Source organism: Rhinoderma darwinii, chromosome 7 (assembly GCF_050947455.1).
Source record: "Rhinoderma darwinii isolate aRhiDar2 chromosome 7, aRhiDar2.hap1, whole genome shotgun sequence".
In the NCBI taxonomy this organism is placed as follows: domain Eukaryota; kingdom Metazoa; phylum Chordata; class Amphibia; order Anura; family Rhinodermatidae; genus Rhinoderma; species Rhinoderma darwinii.
In genome coordinates, this window is record NC_134693.1 from 16,289,017 (window position 1) to 16,306,755 (window position 17,739).

Genomic DNA, 17,739 nt, shown 5'->3' on the forward strand with positions numbered 1-17,739 from the left:
CGTATATTACGATTGTGTAAATGATGCCTTAGGGCGGATTCAGACGAACGTGTTTTGCATCCGTGCCGGCCGCGTGGTTCTCACGCGGACCTAGAGAAGTCTATGGGGCAGTGCAGATAGTCCGTGAGTTTTGCGCAGCGTTAGTCCGCTGCGTAAAACTCGCGACATGTTCTATGTGTCGCCGTTTTCCGCGCATCACGCACCCATTGAAGTCAATGGGTGCGTGAAAATCACACATGCCCCACGGAAGCACTTCCGTGGGACAATCGTTATTCGTGCAATAACAGTAAAAGAATGAATGTAAACAGAAAAGCACCACGAAAAGCACGCAGCCGCGCATCCATATGAACAGGGCACACAGAGCTGTCAAGTGCCTTTTGCGCACGCAAAACGCCGCGGTTTTTGCGTGCGCAAAAACGTTCCGTTCGTCTGAATCAGCCCTTTCAGTGATGAAGAAAGCCCCTCAACGTGGAATTATCGGTCATCGTAGATTACATGTACTACTATTAAACAGGTTTTATGAAATTGGAAAGAAAGGTTAAAGGGTTATTTCTAGAATCGACAACTATTACCTATCCACAAGATAGGTGATAATGATCTGATCGCTGGAACGGGGGTCCTGAATTTGTTCCTCTTTACTGCTTGACCGCTGAAAGGAGGACACTGAATGGAGCAGTGGCCACGCATGTGCGCTGCCGCTTCATTCTATGGGAATGACAAGTACAGTGCTCGTCTGTTTCCGTCAGTCCCATAGACATTGAATGAATCGGCGGGCGCATGCTCGACCATTGCACCATTCAAGCTCCTCCTCACTGCAGTGGTTCAGGACCTTCACTCTCAAAATTGGTGAGGGTCCTAGCGGTAGGGCCCCAGCGATTAGACAATACCTATCCTGTGGATAGGTGATGATTGTCGATTCTGGGACAACCCCTTTAAAGAGGCTCTGTCACCAGATTTTGCAACCCCTATCTGCTATTGCAGCAGATCGGCGCTGCAATGTAGATTACAGTAACGTTTTTATTTTTAAAAAACGAGCATTTATGGCCAAGTTATGACCATTTTTGTATTTATGCAAATGAGGCTTGCAAAAGTCCAAGTGGGCGTGTTTAAAAGTAAAAGTCCAACTGGGCGTGTATTATGTGCGTACATCGGGGCGTTTTTACTACTTTTACTAGCTGGGCGTTCTGACGAGAAGTATCATCCACTTCTCTTCAGAACGCCCAGCTTCTGCCAGATCACGCTGTGACGTCACTCACAGGTCCTGCATCGTGTCAGACGAGCGAGGACACATCGGCACCAGAGGCTACAGATGATTCTGCAGCAGCATCGGCGTTTGCAGGTAAGTAGCTACATCGACTTACCTGCAAACGCCGATGCTGCTGCAGAATCAACTGTAGCCTCTGGTGCCGATGTGTCCTCGCTCGTCTGACACGATGCAGGACCTGTGAGTGACGTCACAGCGTGATCTGCCAGAAGCTGGGCGTTCTGAAGAGAAGTGGATGATACTTCTCATCAGAACGCCCAGCTAGTAAAAGAAGTAAAAACGCCCCGATGTACGCACATAATACACGCCCACTTGTACTTTTACTTTAAGGGTATGTTCACACGGCCTATTTACGGACGTAATTCGGGCGTTTTTGCCCCGAATTACGTCTGAAAATAGCGCCTCAATAGCGCTGACAAACATCTGCCCATTGAAAGCAATGGGCAGACGTTTGTCTGTTCACACGAGGCGTATATTTACGCGCCGCTGTCAAATGACGGCGCGTAACTAGACGCCCGCGTCAAAGAAGTGACCTGTCACTTCTTTGGCCGTAATTGGAGCCGTTCTTCATTCACTCCAATGAATAGCAGCGCCAATTACGGCCGTAATTGACGCGGCGTTCAAGCGCCTGCACATGCCGTTACGGCTGAAATTACGGGGATGTTTTCAGGCTGAAACATCCCCGTAATTTCAGCCGTTACGGACGCCCTCGTGTGAACATACCCTTACACACGCCCACTTGGACTTTTGCAAGCCTCATTTGCATAAATACAAAAATGGTCATTACTTGGCCAAAAATGCTCGTTTTTAAAAAAATAAAAACGTTACTGTAATCTACATTGCAGCGCCGATCTGCTGCAATAGCAGATAGGGGTTGCAAAATCTGGTGACAGAGCCTCTTTAAGTTCTTCTAGAAAAAGAGTGCCCTACTTAGGGTATGTTCACACGGCGGGGGTCCGTAACGGCTGAAATTACGGGGATGTTTCAGCCTGAAAACATCCCCGTAATTTCAGCCGTACCGGCATGTGCAGGCGCTTGAACGCCGCGTCAATTACGGCCGTAATTAGCGCTGCTATTCATTGGAGTCAATGAATAGCGGCTCCAATTACGGCCAAAGAAGTGACAGGTCACTTCTTCTACGCGGGCGTCTATTTACGCGCCGTCATTTGACAGCGGCGCGTAAATATACGCCTCGTGTGAACAGACAAACGTCTGCCCATTGCTTTCAATGGGCAGATGTTTGTCAGCGCTATTGAGGCGCTATTTTCGGGCGTAATTCGGGGCAAAAACGCCCGAATTACGTCCGTAAATAGGCCGTGTGAACATACCCTTAGGCTGTCGTCAACAGGCTGTGTCTAGTATTGCAGCACTCGAGTGAATAACGCAAAAGCTGCAATACTAGACAGAACCTATGTATAAGATTTGAGCTGTTTTGGGGAAAAAAAATAAAGGTTTTTCTATTCTCATACACTCCTGTTAACATAACCCATGACCTCATTACCCTAACTATACCTAGTAAATATTGGGAAATATTTCTGACATAAGTTTCTTTATTTGCTCGATTTTACCATGATGATCTGGTTCAAATAGGATCCTGATTGTCTTTCACCACGCCACCTAGTGGTAAAAGATTTGTTTACATCTTCTACATTTCTCCTGTGACATAGCACGTTTCATTACAAGACAATGATCAACTTTAGACTTTTTCAGTTTTAGGGTTAGATGAGGTGTCGGAGGCACACCGGAGCCGCTGTCAGCCGAGCCGTCAGAGCAGCATTCTATGTACAGAGGATACATAGAAGATGCAGCGCTAAAGCGGAGCAAAAGTTTTAATTAAAGACTATTACAAAAGTGAATAGTATCCCAAAATACATACATTTTATTTAAAAAAAAAAAAAAAGGCACCAAAGATTTCTATAGTTTAGGATAAAACACATTCCCTGAATTCCTTAGCAGTTTAGTGCCTACAGTCTAAGCCTCGTGTTAGGAGATTTTGTCAGTGTCGTTTCACGTCCTGCTTTTTCGACAAATCTCATTCTGTCCAAGAGACAAGCCGTATTGTAATTGTCTGTTGCCATAGCAGCTGCTACCATACAAAATTATAATTATTGGTAGACGCTAATGACAAGCACATGAATAATGATAAGGAGGAAGGTTTCTTTAGGATGCTAATCCATGCAATCCCATATTTGGCCCAATAAACTGGGGATTTCAGGTACAACTGCCAGCTAAGTAGGATCGTGTTTTGTCAAGAGTCTTACATTCCCAGCTGCGAAGTAAACACGTCCTTAAATTCTATGCGAATAGTTCTGAGAACGCAGACGGGGTGAAGATGTGAGTAAGTGTTTGCAAAGTGATTTAATGTAGTAATAATATGTGTATATGGAAAAAGCAGCACAAACGGCAGCTAACGGGCAGCATTAAACACCACTCATAGCGCATAATTCCTCTACCGCTTTTTTGGTTTATCAGTGGTTTATAAGACCTGCTGAGCTACTATACTGAATTAAAGGGATTGCCCACTTTGGTCAGCCCATTAGTGGGATTTCTAAGTTGGTCCAGCCACCTATTGATTTCAAAAGGAGCTCGGTAATGCTAAATTTCACCTGATCCCCAGCACTAGGACCCCCTGTGATCTTCTCATCAAAAAGGGACAGCCATTTTCTATCAATGGTTGTCACAACCCCACCCTAGTCATTTAAGGTTTTGGTTTTTTTAAGATTCGCCGCCTTTAGACCAGAATCACACACACAGTTCTTATGCAGCTTTCGTAGCAGTTTTTGGCTCAGTTTTTTTAAGCCAAACACAAAAGTGGACACGAAAGAACGGAGATGTATCAGTCTTAGTTATAGTTTTTCTTTTGGATCCACTTCTGGCATCACCAAAAATTGCATCAAAACTGTGTGTGTGTGTGTGTGTGATCTTGGCCTTAAAGGGGTCTTCCCATCTCAGACATTTATGGCATAGTCACGGTACATGCCATAAATGTCTGATAGATGCGGGTTATGGGACCCGCATCTATATTGAGAACGGAGGTATCTCAACCCCCGTTTCGCCTGGTGCCGCGGCCTCTGGCCGCAGCAGACGAGGACTAGTGGAGAGAGGGTCGCACGGCTCTCTCCATTCTGTTCAATGGGAGTTATGGAAAGAGCCGAGCACTTGCTTCTTTGTTTCCAGAAATGCCATTGAACAGAATGGAACGAGCCACACGCTCTCTCCACTAGTCCCTGCCTGGATTCTGCGGCTAACGGCCGCCGCAGCGGGCGAAATTCCCGTTCTCAAAATAGGTGCAGGTCCCAGAGCTGGGACCCGCATATATCAGATATTTACAGTATATCCTCTGGATATGCCATAAATGTCTAAGATGGGAAAACCCCTTTAAAGTGTAGTTAAACGTTTGACAAACTTCTGACATGTCATAGTGACATGTCAGAAGTTTGTATTGGTGGGGGTTCGAGCATTGAGACCCCCACCAATCGCTAGAACGAAGCAGCTGAAGCTCTCGTGTGAGCGCTCAGCCGCTTCGTGTCTGTTCAGCTTTCTCCGGAAATAAATATCGGTGTGCGGACTCAATAGAAAGTTTATGAGCCCGTACTCTGATACATCGGCTTTCCGGAAAAAGCCAAACAGACACGAAGCGGCTGAGCACTCACACGAACGCTTCAGCTGCTTCGTTCTAGTGATTGGTGGGGGTCTCAGTGCTCATTCCCCCACCAATCCAAACTTCTGACATGTCACTATGACATGTCAGAAGTTTGTCAAACGTTTAGCTACACTTTAAGTTGGCCATACACATAAGATTTTAATCAGCCAGAATGTGGCTAATCAATTGTCCGTCTGATCGTCTGTACAAACAATCTCACCAGCAACATGCCAGACTAAAGTGGCCGATTAGGGAGAGTTTAAAAAAAAACAACAACGTAGTGCTCTTGTTCAAAGTGGAAAATGACCGACCGAGTTTGTTTGATCATACCATACACTTCTATTTCCAGCCGATTCAACCTGACAGATCAAATTCTCAGCAGACAGCACAGTGACGTGGGTCATTGTGAACTATCGTTTGCGTACAATCGTGGCCGACAATTATCTTATGTGAAAGGGCAGCTTTACTGTGTCCACATTAGGGCGACAAGTATATGCTTAATGGACTATATATATTTTTAAAAATACCCTTGACAGCTGCAGCCCGCTGCTCCCACCACAAAAACATGACCAAAACACTGTGGGCCTGATTTATCAAAACTAAATGTCCTTGTTGTCTATAGCAACCAATGAGAGCTCAGCTTCCATTTCGTAAACTGCTGTGGAAAAATGAAAGCTGCACTGTGATTGGTTGCTATGGGCAACAAGGCCATTTTTTTTTTTGTTATACAGTTTTGATAAATAAGGCTTTGTGAATGAATCCGGCCTCTAGCAGTCCTGTAAAATCAGAAGTCCTATGTAGGACAAAACCAGGGAGTGATCTAAACGATGATCCCTTCTTCACCCCGAAGTTATTCTGGACTGCACTAGAAGGAGTGTTCAGGTCGCAGCACCCAGAATAATCTACTAAAGCAACATCTGATGGGTGATCAAGCTGGAACTATGACACAGGAACAGTAAACAATAAAAAAATAATTGAATGGCAGCCATGACCGGGGGTCCGAGAACAGGAAAAAATAGGTTAAGAAACGGAGGAGACAATTTGGAACACATTTTTTTTTAGAATCGGTACTTTGTATTGGTACTTTGTTACCCAGATGCTAGAGAGAGAGATTTCTTGTACCCGTCACTGCTGGCCCTTTAATGCTAACAACGAAGTGGGCACTTGAGAGTGAGAGCAGGTAGGAAACGCCGTTCACCAAGAAGAAGGCTACACTAATGATGGTCACAAACATTGATCATTGAGAGATATTATGATCACATTTTTAAGGGGGTTGTCCAGTTTAGAAACAATTGTCATACACCCTGTTAGGAAATTCTGAGTTAAGAGAGGGGTCCTTTATTCAGGATCCTCATTTCTTGGCCAGAGTTGAGTCATTACATTACACAGACAGCACATTGATATGAATGGTCACTGTGTAATACTTAATTTCCCCTGTGGGGGTGCTGCAGGGAAAATGAACACTTACTGCCAGGTTTACTCACAGATTACAGCTGATCGCTGGGGGTCCCAGCAGCAGGACACTGTGATCATCTTATTGTCAAAGGACCCTTCTGACAAGTATAGATTGTGGAGAACCCCTTTAATAATCTATGGAAATGTGGAAAATTATTTCTTGTTCTATCTTTAGAACCTTCGATGGATGGCTCCGGAGGTGTTCAGTCAATCCACCCGATATACCATCAAGGCGGACGTGTTCAGCTACGCTTTATGTCTCTGGGAGCTTCTCACTGGAGAAATCCCTTTTGCTCATCTAAAACCAGGTAGGTCGTTTGAAGTGTTTTTTTTGTTTTTTTTATACTGACATTAAAGGGGTACCTCACCCCAAAATTAAAATGTAACTTTGATTGCAAATTTGAGTGAGAGAACAACCTTGTTAAATGGCATATGGATATCGTAGAGGAGGTCCATCGCATAAGCTGGAATAAAGAGACGCTATATAAGAGCAGCTCCTGTGCTGCCGCTCCATTACACGGTTGGCCATTCATTTGAATGGTCGTCATAAAATGCTCCACTTAGGGTATGTTCACACGGCCTATTTTCGGCCGTTTTTCGGGCCATAAACGCCCGAAAAACGGCCAAAAAAACGGAAGCAGAACTGAGCGTTTTTCAGAACTGAGCGTTTTTCACTGCGTTTTTTTACGCAAAAAAAAACGGCCGCGAAAAAGAAGTGCAGGACACTTCTTGGGACGTTTTTGGAGCCGTTTTCCATAGACTTTATTGAAAAAAACTCCAAAAACAGCCGTAAAAAACGCAGCGAAAACCGCAGCGAAAATCGGTAGTGGCACAAAAAACGTCTGAAAATCAGGAGCTGTTTTCTCTTGAAAACAGCTCTGTATTTTGATACGTTTTTGACTCTGTGTGTGAACATGACCTTAGGGTATGTTCACACGCAGTGACCAAAAACTTCTGAAAATACGGAGCTGTTTTCAGGCGAAAATAGCTCCTGATTTTCAGAAGTTTTTGTAGCAACTCGTGTTTTTCGCGGCGTATTTTACGGCTGTTATTGGAGCTGTTTTTCAATGTAGTCAATGAAAAACGGCTCCAAAAACGTCCCAGGAAGTGACATGCACTTCTTTTTCGCGGGCGTCTTTTTACGCGCCGTATTTTGACAGCGACGCGTAAAATGACACCTCGTGGGAACAGAACATCGTGAAACCCATTGCAATCAATGGGCAGATGTTTGTAGGCGTATTAGGGGCATTTTTTCAGGCGTAATTCGAGGCGTAAAACGGCCAAATTACATCTGAAAACACTGCGTGTGAACATACCCTTACCATGCCGTGGCCGTTGCAGGGGACATGTATGACTAGACCCGGCTTACAGATGATCGTTGGGGTTAGAGAAGCCGGCTTTCCTGTATGTATAACGAAGACAATTAGAGTGTGGGAATCTGCCAAAAAATATTCTTTGCAGGGACCAAAATATCAGGAAACCTGATCAATATTTTAAAATCTGTCATGTTCTTAGCTCGAAATCTCCTGCGCGATGTTCCACCCTATGGATAATATATGAAGGGATTGTTGTTTTTAGCTTTACTTGTGCTCTCAAATCCTATAAGCATTAAGCTGTCATTTTTGAGAAGATGTAAATGAGCGACCGCATGCTTTACAGACCAGCACAATATCAATATTTTGGATGATAGAAATTTGCATACATATTTATACTTATTAAAAAAAAAAAGATCAGTTTTTTCCATGAATTTGAAGCAATGGAGGGCTGATTGGCGCTCAGTCATAATTATATACTTATCACATTTTAACCTACAATTTCTGTGCTTAATCACATACACCCACGCTGCTATTTACATATTGCGTTTTATTTTTAAGATGGATCGTCTAAGATGTTAAGACACTTTCTTAAAGTTTAATATGAGGAAGAGCTGAACAGGTATATAGAGAGTGGAACTGCAGTTCACAAGAAGCTACAACTCTTTTATTCTCAATACAAATACACATTGGAAGCTGAGATCGATGGTGCTATTTGACAGTGCAGTCACACTGGAGCACTGCTTTAGCTCTGTACATAACTGAGACGGATTGAACTAGGGGGTCGCTAGGGAATCTTGGTCCCTGACTGGCGATGCATTGATTGTCCTGAAGTTACCCTATGAAGAAGCCATATTAGATTATTTGATCCTGTAAACTTACTATATTGCTAGTACCGGACAAAAATTTACCAGTGACTGCCTTGTTCTCTTCATATCAGCCATGCTAAAAACATAGCGTTTAATGAAAGTAAGATTTAAGGAGGTTTAGAAGATTACTGGTTTGATTAGTCGCCACTGGGTGGCGCTAACTGTATACAGGTTTATGTAGCTCCCATTGAGTTCAATACTAAGCTGTATAAATGTTAGCTCCCTCTACTGGTGGCAACATTCAGTCAGAATTATATAATTTATCAGGCTAGAAAACAGAGCTCCCCTGTACCGACATATAATCAAATTAATCAGCATAGTTTTGGACCTATGCAGGACAACTGTCCCGTACTGTAATCATGTTTTCAGTACGGGGCAGTAGTTCCACGGAGAGGCAGGGACTCCTAGCGTCGTACATAACTATGATGCTAGGAGCCCGGCTCCCTGCAGTGTGTTCAGTCCGGGACTTGCGGCCGAAATACGTTCCATCCATTACGGACGTAATGACCTCGTGTGAACCCAGCCTAAGTATTCAACTGGGGCCGTATTTATCTATAGTAAAGTAGTCACACGGCAATCCTGCAGCGAAAGGAGTCCGGTAAATGAAAATGTACATATGAATATCCATCTCAGCATTGCAATCTCTATTTTATTTTAAGGCCCCATGCACACGACCGTAGATTTTATCTGCAATTACAGTTACGTAATTGCGGATAAAATACTGACACATTCATTTCTATCGGCCACGGACACCTTCCCGTATATTTACGTGTGTGTGACCGGGCCGTAGAAATAAGCCGCAAAAAATAGAACATGTCCTATTCACATTTACGGACCGCGCTCCTATACTTATTACTGTGAGCACAGTCCGGAAATGTCCACGGCCCGTCCGTGCAGTCTTTACTGACCGTAAATACTGCACGGTTGTGTGCATAGGGCCTTAGAACGTGCACACATTTTAAATGGTATTCCAATTCAAGTAAATGTTACTTTTTTTTTGTATAATAAGTTATACAAGTTTCCAATTTACTTTCTGTATCAATTTCTCACCGTTTTCAAGATCTCTGCTTGCTGTCACTCAAAGGGAACCTTCAATGTTTACTTCCAGTGGATACAAATCTGTGCTGGTCACGTGATGGACACACAGGTGCACGGCTCGTTACAAGACCCAGCTCTGTTAACTATACTGTAACGAGCCGTGCACCGATTTGTCTATCACATGACCAGGACAGATTTGTATCCACTGGAAGTAAACATTGAAGTTTCCCTTTGAGTGACAGCAAGCAGAGATCTTGCAAACCCTGATAAATTGATACAGAAAGCATATCAGAATTTTTTTTTATTGCATAATGAATAACATCAATTTGCTGAAACTGGATTTAAGGCGGGGCCTGATTGATGGGCGGAGTCTAATGTGTCGGGCAATCAAAGATATAAATTCCATATTTAATCCAAAAGAATTTGATGTAACGATCGCTCATTACCCAAATAATATTATCCTTGAACTCTTTCACGGGTTTTATGGTCGTTCTCTCGCTCATTCGCCCGGTAACGCCTCTCCGCTCGTATTTGACCTTTCCTGACAATCTCACAAGTGATAAACCTTCAGTATCCACAGGTTTAATTCCGCTTGGATGAGATTTCGTGATGCAGTCACATGAATACATTTTGTATTTCATTCCTATTTGGTGACTTTGATTTAGTAGGTAGCGTTTCCATAATTCAATGGATGATTGATATTTGATTCAATATAGACCAACCCTGGCAGCTAATAAATTAGATTCCTTATGTAATATAGAGAAGATTTCTGCACCAATTTTTTTTTCTTACCTTTCATAATCCAGCATGGGTTGAGACAAACGAATATTTTTGTATTCCTGACGCACGTACACCCCCCTCCCCCGCAGCCTTCTCCCATCTTCAATTTTAAGTATTTGAGTTTAACAGCATCTAAAGAATATTTGTTGAACTCCGATTATTATGAGAAAAAGAAGGTCAAGGCTTCAAAGTAAAGGCTAAATAGAGATGCTGGATGAGACCACCGCACATTTTTCAAACCTTCATCTGAAAATGAATTTTAGGACAAATTTGCATATAAGAAAAAAAAAAATACAAATACAAATTCTTCACGTTGCACATACCGATTGATTTTATCCAGCGAGCTGTTTGCTAAGTTCGGCAACGTGGTTTTCGGAGGCTGTTCCTAATTTTTATAGATGGGAAGTAAAAATTCTATATTTGGCAAGGGGGGGGGGGGGGGGGGCAATGTTGCCGGTTGAAATCAGGACGTGAAAGCGAAAAAAAAATAGTTTAATGATCAAAGTCTCGGATGACACGCAGAGCACTTTCTCCCAGATAAAAGGATGGCACCAATTAGCAAATGAACTTATATGAGAGTAAACTCTAGAGCAATATTATCTGATCACAGGGAGACGTCGCTCAGTTTACAAATCTATCGATCTCAGAGGAAGAAAGAGAATAAATAACTGGGTGGTTACGAAGTGATTAAAGAAGTACAGCTGTACACCATGCATATACTAAAGTGTCAGGGATCATTACTATGTATATTGTCTGAAAAATATTATCCTCACACATATGTATATACATTTCAGTTCTTTGTGTAATATACTGATATATATAACAAGTTCTTTGTTCATGTCGGACACACCTATGGAAGACACCGCCCCCTGGAATGCAAAGAGGAGTGTGCAGAAGAATGTATAGCAAAAGTTACAGCAGAAGAGCCAATGGAATTCAAGCAAGTCACACATCTATAGGGAGGGGCATGTGTCTTCTCTGTGTGTGTTTCTTTGTTCTGAATAAAAGTTCAGTCCCTCCTGGCTGACATTGAAGCTGTACCTCAGACATTTGTGTGGTGTACTTCTCTCCAGGCATGCCTTCAGCTTTCAATTTACAGAGGTGGTTATTCGGTGTGAAATGCGGACCTGACATTTGGTGCCGAAGCCGGGACCTCACTCGAGGAAAAATCAAAATCCGGACAGTCGACAATCACAGGGTGAAACAGAGGACTCAAAGTTGCCCACTGAAGGAATTTGATCACCTCCGCAATAACACGGTAAGCGAATTGATTTTATAAATCTTCGTCTTATCTGTGTTAGTGGGCAGTCTTGTAGCGATCTGTAGAACCCTTTTGTTGATTTCCTGGATTATCTCAGGCGACAGAGGTGATATTTTCCGCTGTGAGGTTGGAAACCTGTGAGACCCTAGTCGCGCCCGACTAACCATCCTCTGGGTAATTAGGGACTGGATAAAGTTATATAACACGACCAGAGAGCTGCAGACTGTGGAATTTTTAATATTTCCAGCGAGGCCAGAGAGTCTAAATAAATAAAGTTATATAACACGACCAGAGAGCTGCAGACTGTGGAATTTTTAATATTTCCAGCGAGGCCAGAGAGTCTAAATAAATAAAGTTATATAACACGACCAGAGAGCTGCAGACTGTGGAATTTTTAATATTTCCAGCGAGGCCAGAGAGTCTAATTGAATATTTTTGAGAGTCTAATTAAAGATTTTTATAATTCTAGCGAGATGTAATAATAAATACATTGCAGACTAGAGATGATACTATTTCGGCGAGACTTAGCGTTGGAGACTGTGAAATTATATTATTTCCTGCCAGACCAAGAGTTGCAGATCGAAAATTGTTATATAAATTACGTGTATAATATAGACTGTTAGAATGGATGGTTTACGGTCCATATTCAAATCTCCAGGATCGTGCGTAAAATGAAGAAATTGATGGAAGTGTGTGGGATCCATAGAGGAGGGCGGCTCCAAGCCGCAGATTGGGCAAAAGGTATTCTGGAGAACAAAGGGAAGTTGGAAGGTAGTAAGTTGATGGAAAGTGCTTTAGAGGGATTTGCAGAAGAGGAAGTTAGGAATAAGAAAGATATTGTATGTTGTATGTATTAGAAAACACGACCAGCCGACGCCCGGTAATGGCGTCCGTACCTCATGTTGAGTGTGTCCTCATTGTTGGTGGGAAACCACCCCCCCCCTTCACAGCTGCGCACTGTGTTTCCAATGGGAGAGGCTGCCCCCCCCCCTGCCCCTGATGTGGCCACGCCCGGCCCAACCAAATCAGTATGAAATAATCACCTTGTTAATTTTGTCATTTGTAGTGTTTTTTCTATTTACAGAAGTTCCAGTCTAGTTCACTGATGAAACAACACGTCATCATAATATAGAGATGGTGGCCGACAAATTGTACGGTTAAAGATGTGTTTGATACGTAGATAATTCCTATACAATGGTGTGATGAATGATTGCAGATACGTATGTTGTTTTGCCGGCATTGAAAGTGTTAAGATTGTGAGAAGCTGTGAGAAGTTGCGAGAAGCTGTGTGACCCCCCTCCCTCTCCCCTGTAGTGTGCTGTGTTTGGGAGGAGGAGGGGGGGCTGACTGGGTGCAGTCTGCAGGGCTGATGAGACAAAGGGATTTCAATATGCACTGCTGATATATATATATATGTAATGTGTACAAACCGAAATAAATTTCTTCTCTTTTGCGCATGCGCTGTTGTTGATAAAAGTTACGATATTTATGTGTTCTGATGTGATCAGATTTCATGTGTTTTGATGTTAATTCAGATGTATTAAACTTTAGATACTGTGAGACACGGGGTTTTGAAAATGTATGTGCCCCCACCGTTCCCTATTTTTATATACAGTTTATTGGTTTGCAGTAATTAATGTTATCAGAGATAATATTTTCTGTTTTATTGAATAACTAACTACAATTGTTTTATTTTTGATTTCACACATGAGTTATGTCATTGTAAAGATCAAATGTATTTTCGTCAGGAAAAAGTCATTTTTTGTTTCAGGCTGTTGTACATTACAGAGGGTTAAATTAGTGTTATGTTGAGATGTCGTTTTGAACTCTGCTACATCACTCTCGCAGAGTCCACAAAGGGGGGAAGGGTGAAGGAACTGATCAGGTACAATTTTGGTTTGTTTTGAGTTAATTAATTTGGTTTCAGGAGATCTAAAAATGTGTAAGAGACCATCCCCCTCCAGCAAAGTTACACAGGAGGCAGAGGTGACGTCACTCACACGAGTCTTTATGGATTTAGATGTGGGAGAAGGCAAAACAAAAATTGTCTGGACATTGTTAATTTGATGTAAAGTTTTTAGGAATGTTTTCTTTTTATTTGTTTTTGTATTAATCAAGTATTTGCAGAACCTGATAAAAGTGAGATTCTCAAAGTGCTCGTGATTATCAGATGAGTGTGGAGAAGTGTATAACATTTGGTTTTATTTTAGAGAATGAAGACGCCACCCCTTTGAGATGTTCTATCTATATGTGACATGGGTTTTTAATGTAAATTTGTAATAAAGAGATATTTTATTATACAGTATGTACAAGCCGGGATACGAAGCACCAGGTAAATCATCCAGAAACCACTCTCACCTTCTTGTTCATCTCAAGGAGCGGAGCTGGAGGTGCTCGCTGAGGCTTGTAACCTGGCAGAAGGTAAGACGGCCGACATTTACACTGACTCTAGGTACGCTTTTGGCATCGCCCACAATTATGGGCCCATTGGTAGTAGGAACTTTATTGGATCATCGGGTAAGCCAATTGAGAGAGCGAGAGAAGACAGACCTGACAACAAGGATATGTGCAGCCAGGTGTCAGTAAATTGGCTTGTCCCTGGATACAATAATGCCACCACTAGGTTTGTAGCAGCCGGCATGATGTGCGCACGGCATGACATAGGTAAAACAGCAAAGGTACCTGTGAAAAGTGCAGCCCGGCCAGATTAACAGTCCCAGCGACTGCAGAACATACAACTACCGGAGGTAGAAGTGTATGACGCGGTGCTCGTATGTGTAGACCTATTCTCAGGGGGGCCTGAAGCCCGGCCTGTATTTTCCCCACTACAGACGTTGTGTGTAAGTGACAGGGGAACAATGGTATCCCAGGTATTGACCTGATGTTTGTACAATAAGATATCAGCAGTTCTCCAGATGTTATCCCAAAGTTAGTTTGTTTAATAATTGTATTTAAGAAGTGTTGTGGGAATATTAAATATTGAGGTTAAGTTTTATGTAAAGTTCTGGACCAGCCTTAGCATTGGACTATTAGAGTCATGCGTCAGATAAAAGGTACAGAAGTGGAATATTCCCATTAGAAAACATTTTTATTTGTTTATTTTTATTTTTGTTGTGAAAGGGAAATTTTAGAGCAGAGAATTCCGTGCAGTGTATATGTGTATGTATAGATATGTATATAAAGAAGAAGAATCAATTTGTAAGTTTTAGTTACTGACCAGTGTGAACGTTTGATGTAAAGATGCTATTTGTTAATGTTTTTCTTCAATTGAATTATCTGATTAAGATCAATTAATGTTTATGCAATGAAAAAGCTTGTTCTCCACAGGAAGTGTCCAACTGGGAGCGGAAGGCGGGAGAACCAGATTCTAACAGAATGTGGACGGATAAAGGAAGGTGAACGGTGGCACCCAATTCACTCTTGATGGCACTTGTTTTGATGGTGTATGACCTCACATATGCCCCAAGACTGCAAGGATCGATTTGGTAAGATCTAATTGGTATGTCCCAGGTTTTACAGCTGTCGCTGCTAAATTCTGTTAGAGCTGTTTGATTTGCCTACAGAACAGTCCTGGCAGACCGGTGCCACCCTTATCATACCCGCCTCCCACGAAGAGAACCGACCTTGAGAGGCCTTCCCAGGTAGAACGAACCAGGTTAGAGTAAGAAAAATAGGTTTAAGACGCTTGTCAGATAAACATGTGGAATCTGTGTATCTTTCTGTGAGGTGGAGATGTTCCAGGCAATCAGCTGAGATCAAGGTACAAATCCTGCTGAAAGGGTATCACCAAGTGCAAATGAAATGTACCCAGTAAGTTACACATCTTCTAGGTGCCCTGTCCATTGTAACAGAGAAGTTTTTCCTTATATAAAGGTGTTTGATGTCATTTAGGGGCCTGACATTATTGTATGTACTTAGAACAACGTTTATAGTGTACGCGGATGATGTTATCACCAGGTTAGTATTTATTTTAACAATTGACAAGAGTTGGGGGCCCCAGCAAGTGCCAGTAGACATGAACTAGAAGACTTTTAATATGATGAACTCCATCACTGAGATGCGGCAGGCACAGCCTGAGCCAGTACAACGCGTTTATCATGAACTGACGGCAGTGTCACAATTCTAAGCGGCCGCCCAGACGAGTAACTTGCCAGAGGAAGAGTACAGATGCGGAGGGTTTGATAGTCACAATACAACTCCACTAATCCGCCTACGTGGGATCTCACCCCAGGCTCACAACATGCGGTGCTATGTACAGCCTGATGACGTAAACTAAAGGAGATGGTGTCGGACAGATGAGAAGGACCAAACCAAGTCCTGATGACATCAGCAAAGTAAAGACCAAAGACCTGAGTGAATCCGTCAGCAGGATCAAGTGTTTTGATAAGTAAGTGACCAGGAGGGGGTAATAATAACTCCCCCACTGGACACCAACGTAGTCTGACTCCACAATTGTGTGGGTTACCCTGAGGGTGACAGTCAGTGAAGAGCAGAAGACAGGAGAAGAAGAAGACGATGGTGTACAGGACTGGCAATGAACTGATGGGACCCGAGACCTGAGGGTGATAGCATGAGATTGGTGATAGCATTATGTTATTAGCTGAGGCCCTATTGTTTATAATGTCTGAGGTTTATAATTATAATGTGTGTAAATATGCCGCGGTGCTGCAAATTACAATCTGAGGAGTTTTATGTGAAGGTGTGAGGTGAAGGTCACTGTGCTGCCCATGACCTGTCATGTCTGCAGGGGTAAAGTCCCATTAGGACACTAAGTGACAGTGCGACAATTATTACTGTTAATAAAAATGTAGACCGGATTAATATATATATATATTACAACCAGCAACGGTTTGTAGATTATATCAAGACAACCATCCTGTATCCAGAGGAGAATAGGGAAAGTTAGGACCACTCCGACACCTTGGAAGTCCAGGTACAAAGGGGGGTTGCTCATCAGGAGTAGCTCGTCTCAAGCTGGTGAAGAAATCCAAAACCCCTACCCGCCTGGTTCGAGTGGTCAGTGGTAGGTTGCTAGGCAAGACTCAGGGATAGAGTAATAATATTTTTAGGGGGGACTGTCAGGGATCATTACTATGTATATTGTCTGAAAAATATTATCCTCACACATATGTATATACATTTCAGTTCTTTGTGTAATATACTGATATATATAACAAGTTCTTTGTTCATGTCGGACACACCTATGGAAGACACCGCCCCCTGGAATGCAAAGAGGAGTGTGCAGAAGAATGTATAGCAAAAGTTACAGCAGAAGAGCCAATGGAATTCAAGCAAGTCACACATCTATAGGGAGGGGCATGTGTCTTCTCTGTGTGTGTTTCTTTGTTCTGAATAAAAGTTCAGTCCCTCCTGGCTGACATTGAAGCTGTACCTCAGACATTTGTGTGGTGTACTTCTCTCCAGGCATGCCTTCAGCTTTCAATTTACAGAGGTGGTTATTCGGTGTGAAATGCGGACCTGACAAAAGCACACACAATTTCTGCATACAGGACCCTCAACCTCAGCTGGGCTAATGCAGATACTGTAGGAGAAAAATTCTTATTTCTGGCCCTTCTGATTATATAAGGGATCTGAAATGTTTGCGCCCAGGGGTGTAGTTAAAGCGCTATTGGCCCTGGTGTTAAAGTTTAGTTTGGGTCCGGCTGCTGCAACCTCTATAGCAGCACCACTATCTGCACTAATAACATTGCTAGCCTAAAGATTTACCAGCAATGTCTGATCAGTGTTAGTCCTAGTTCACACAGAGTTTTTTGACGCGGAAACCGCGTCGGAAAGCGGGTCGTAAAAATGGCCAAAAATGCCTCCCATTGATTTCAATGGGAGTCGAAGGCATTTTTTTCTAAATGCCCTATCTTCGGGCGTTTACGTCTCTGACCTCCCATTGACATCAATGGGAGGCAGAGAAAGCGTATTTCGCTGCGTTTTTTGCCCGCGGCACTCAATGGCCGCAGGCGAAAAACGCAGCGAAAATCTGCATGCAGGCAGAGCAAAATCTGCCTCAAAATTCCAAATGGAATTTTGAGGCAGATATTCCGCCTGCAAAAAACTCTGTGTGAACCCAGCCTTAGTCCTATTTCCGGGTCCTCACCTATCCT

The 17,739-nt window shown here is 42.8% G+C and overlaps 1 protein-coding gene across 1 annotated transcript in view; it reads left to right on the top strand.

Annotated features, from left to right (window-relative positions):
• LOC142657627 (serine/threonine-protein kinase TNNI3K) overlaps positions 1–17,739 on the top strand; it is a 227,442-nt gene that overhangs the window by 119,603 nt on the left and 90,100 nt on the right. Inside the window, exon 22 of the mRNA XM_075832842.1 lies at positions 6,538–6,670. Coding sequence (XP_075688957.1) covers positions 6,538–6,670 — 133 coding nt within the window. The remainder of the gene's footprint in view (positions 1–6,537; positions 6,671–17,739) is intronic.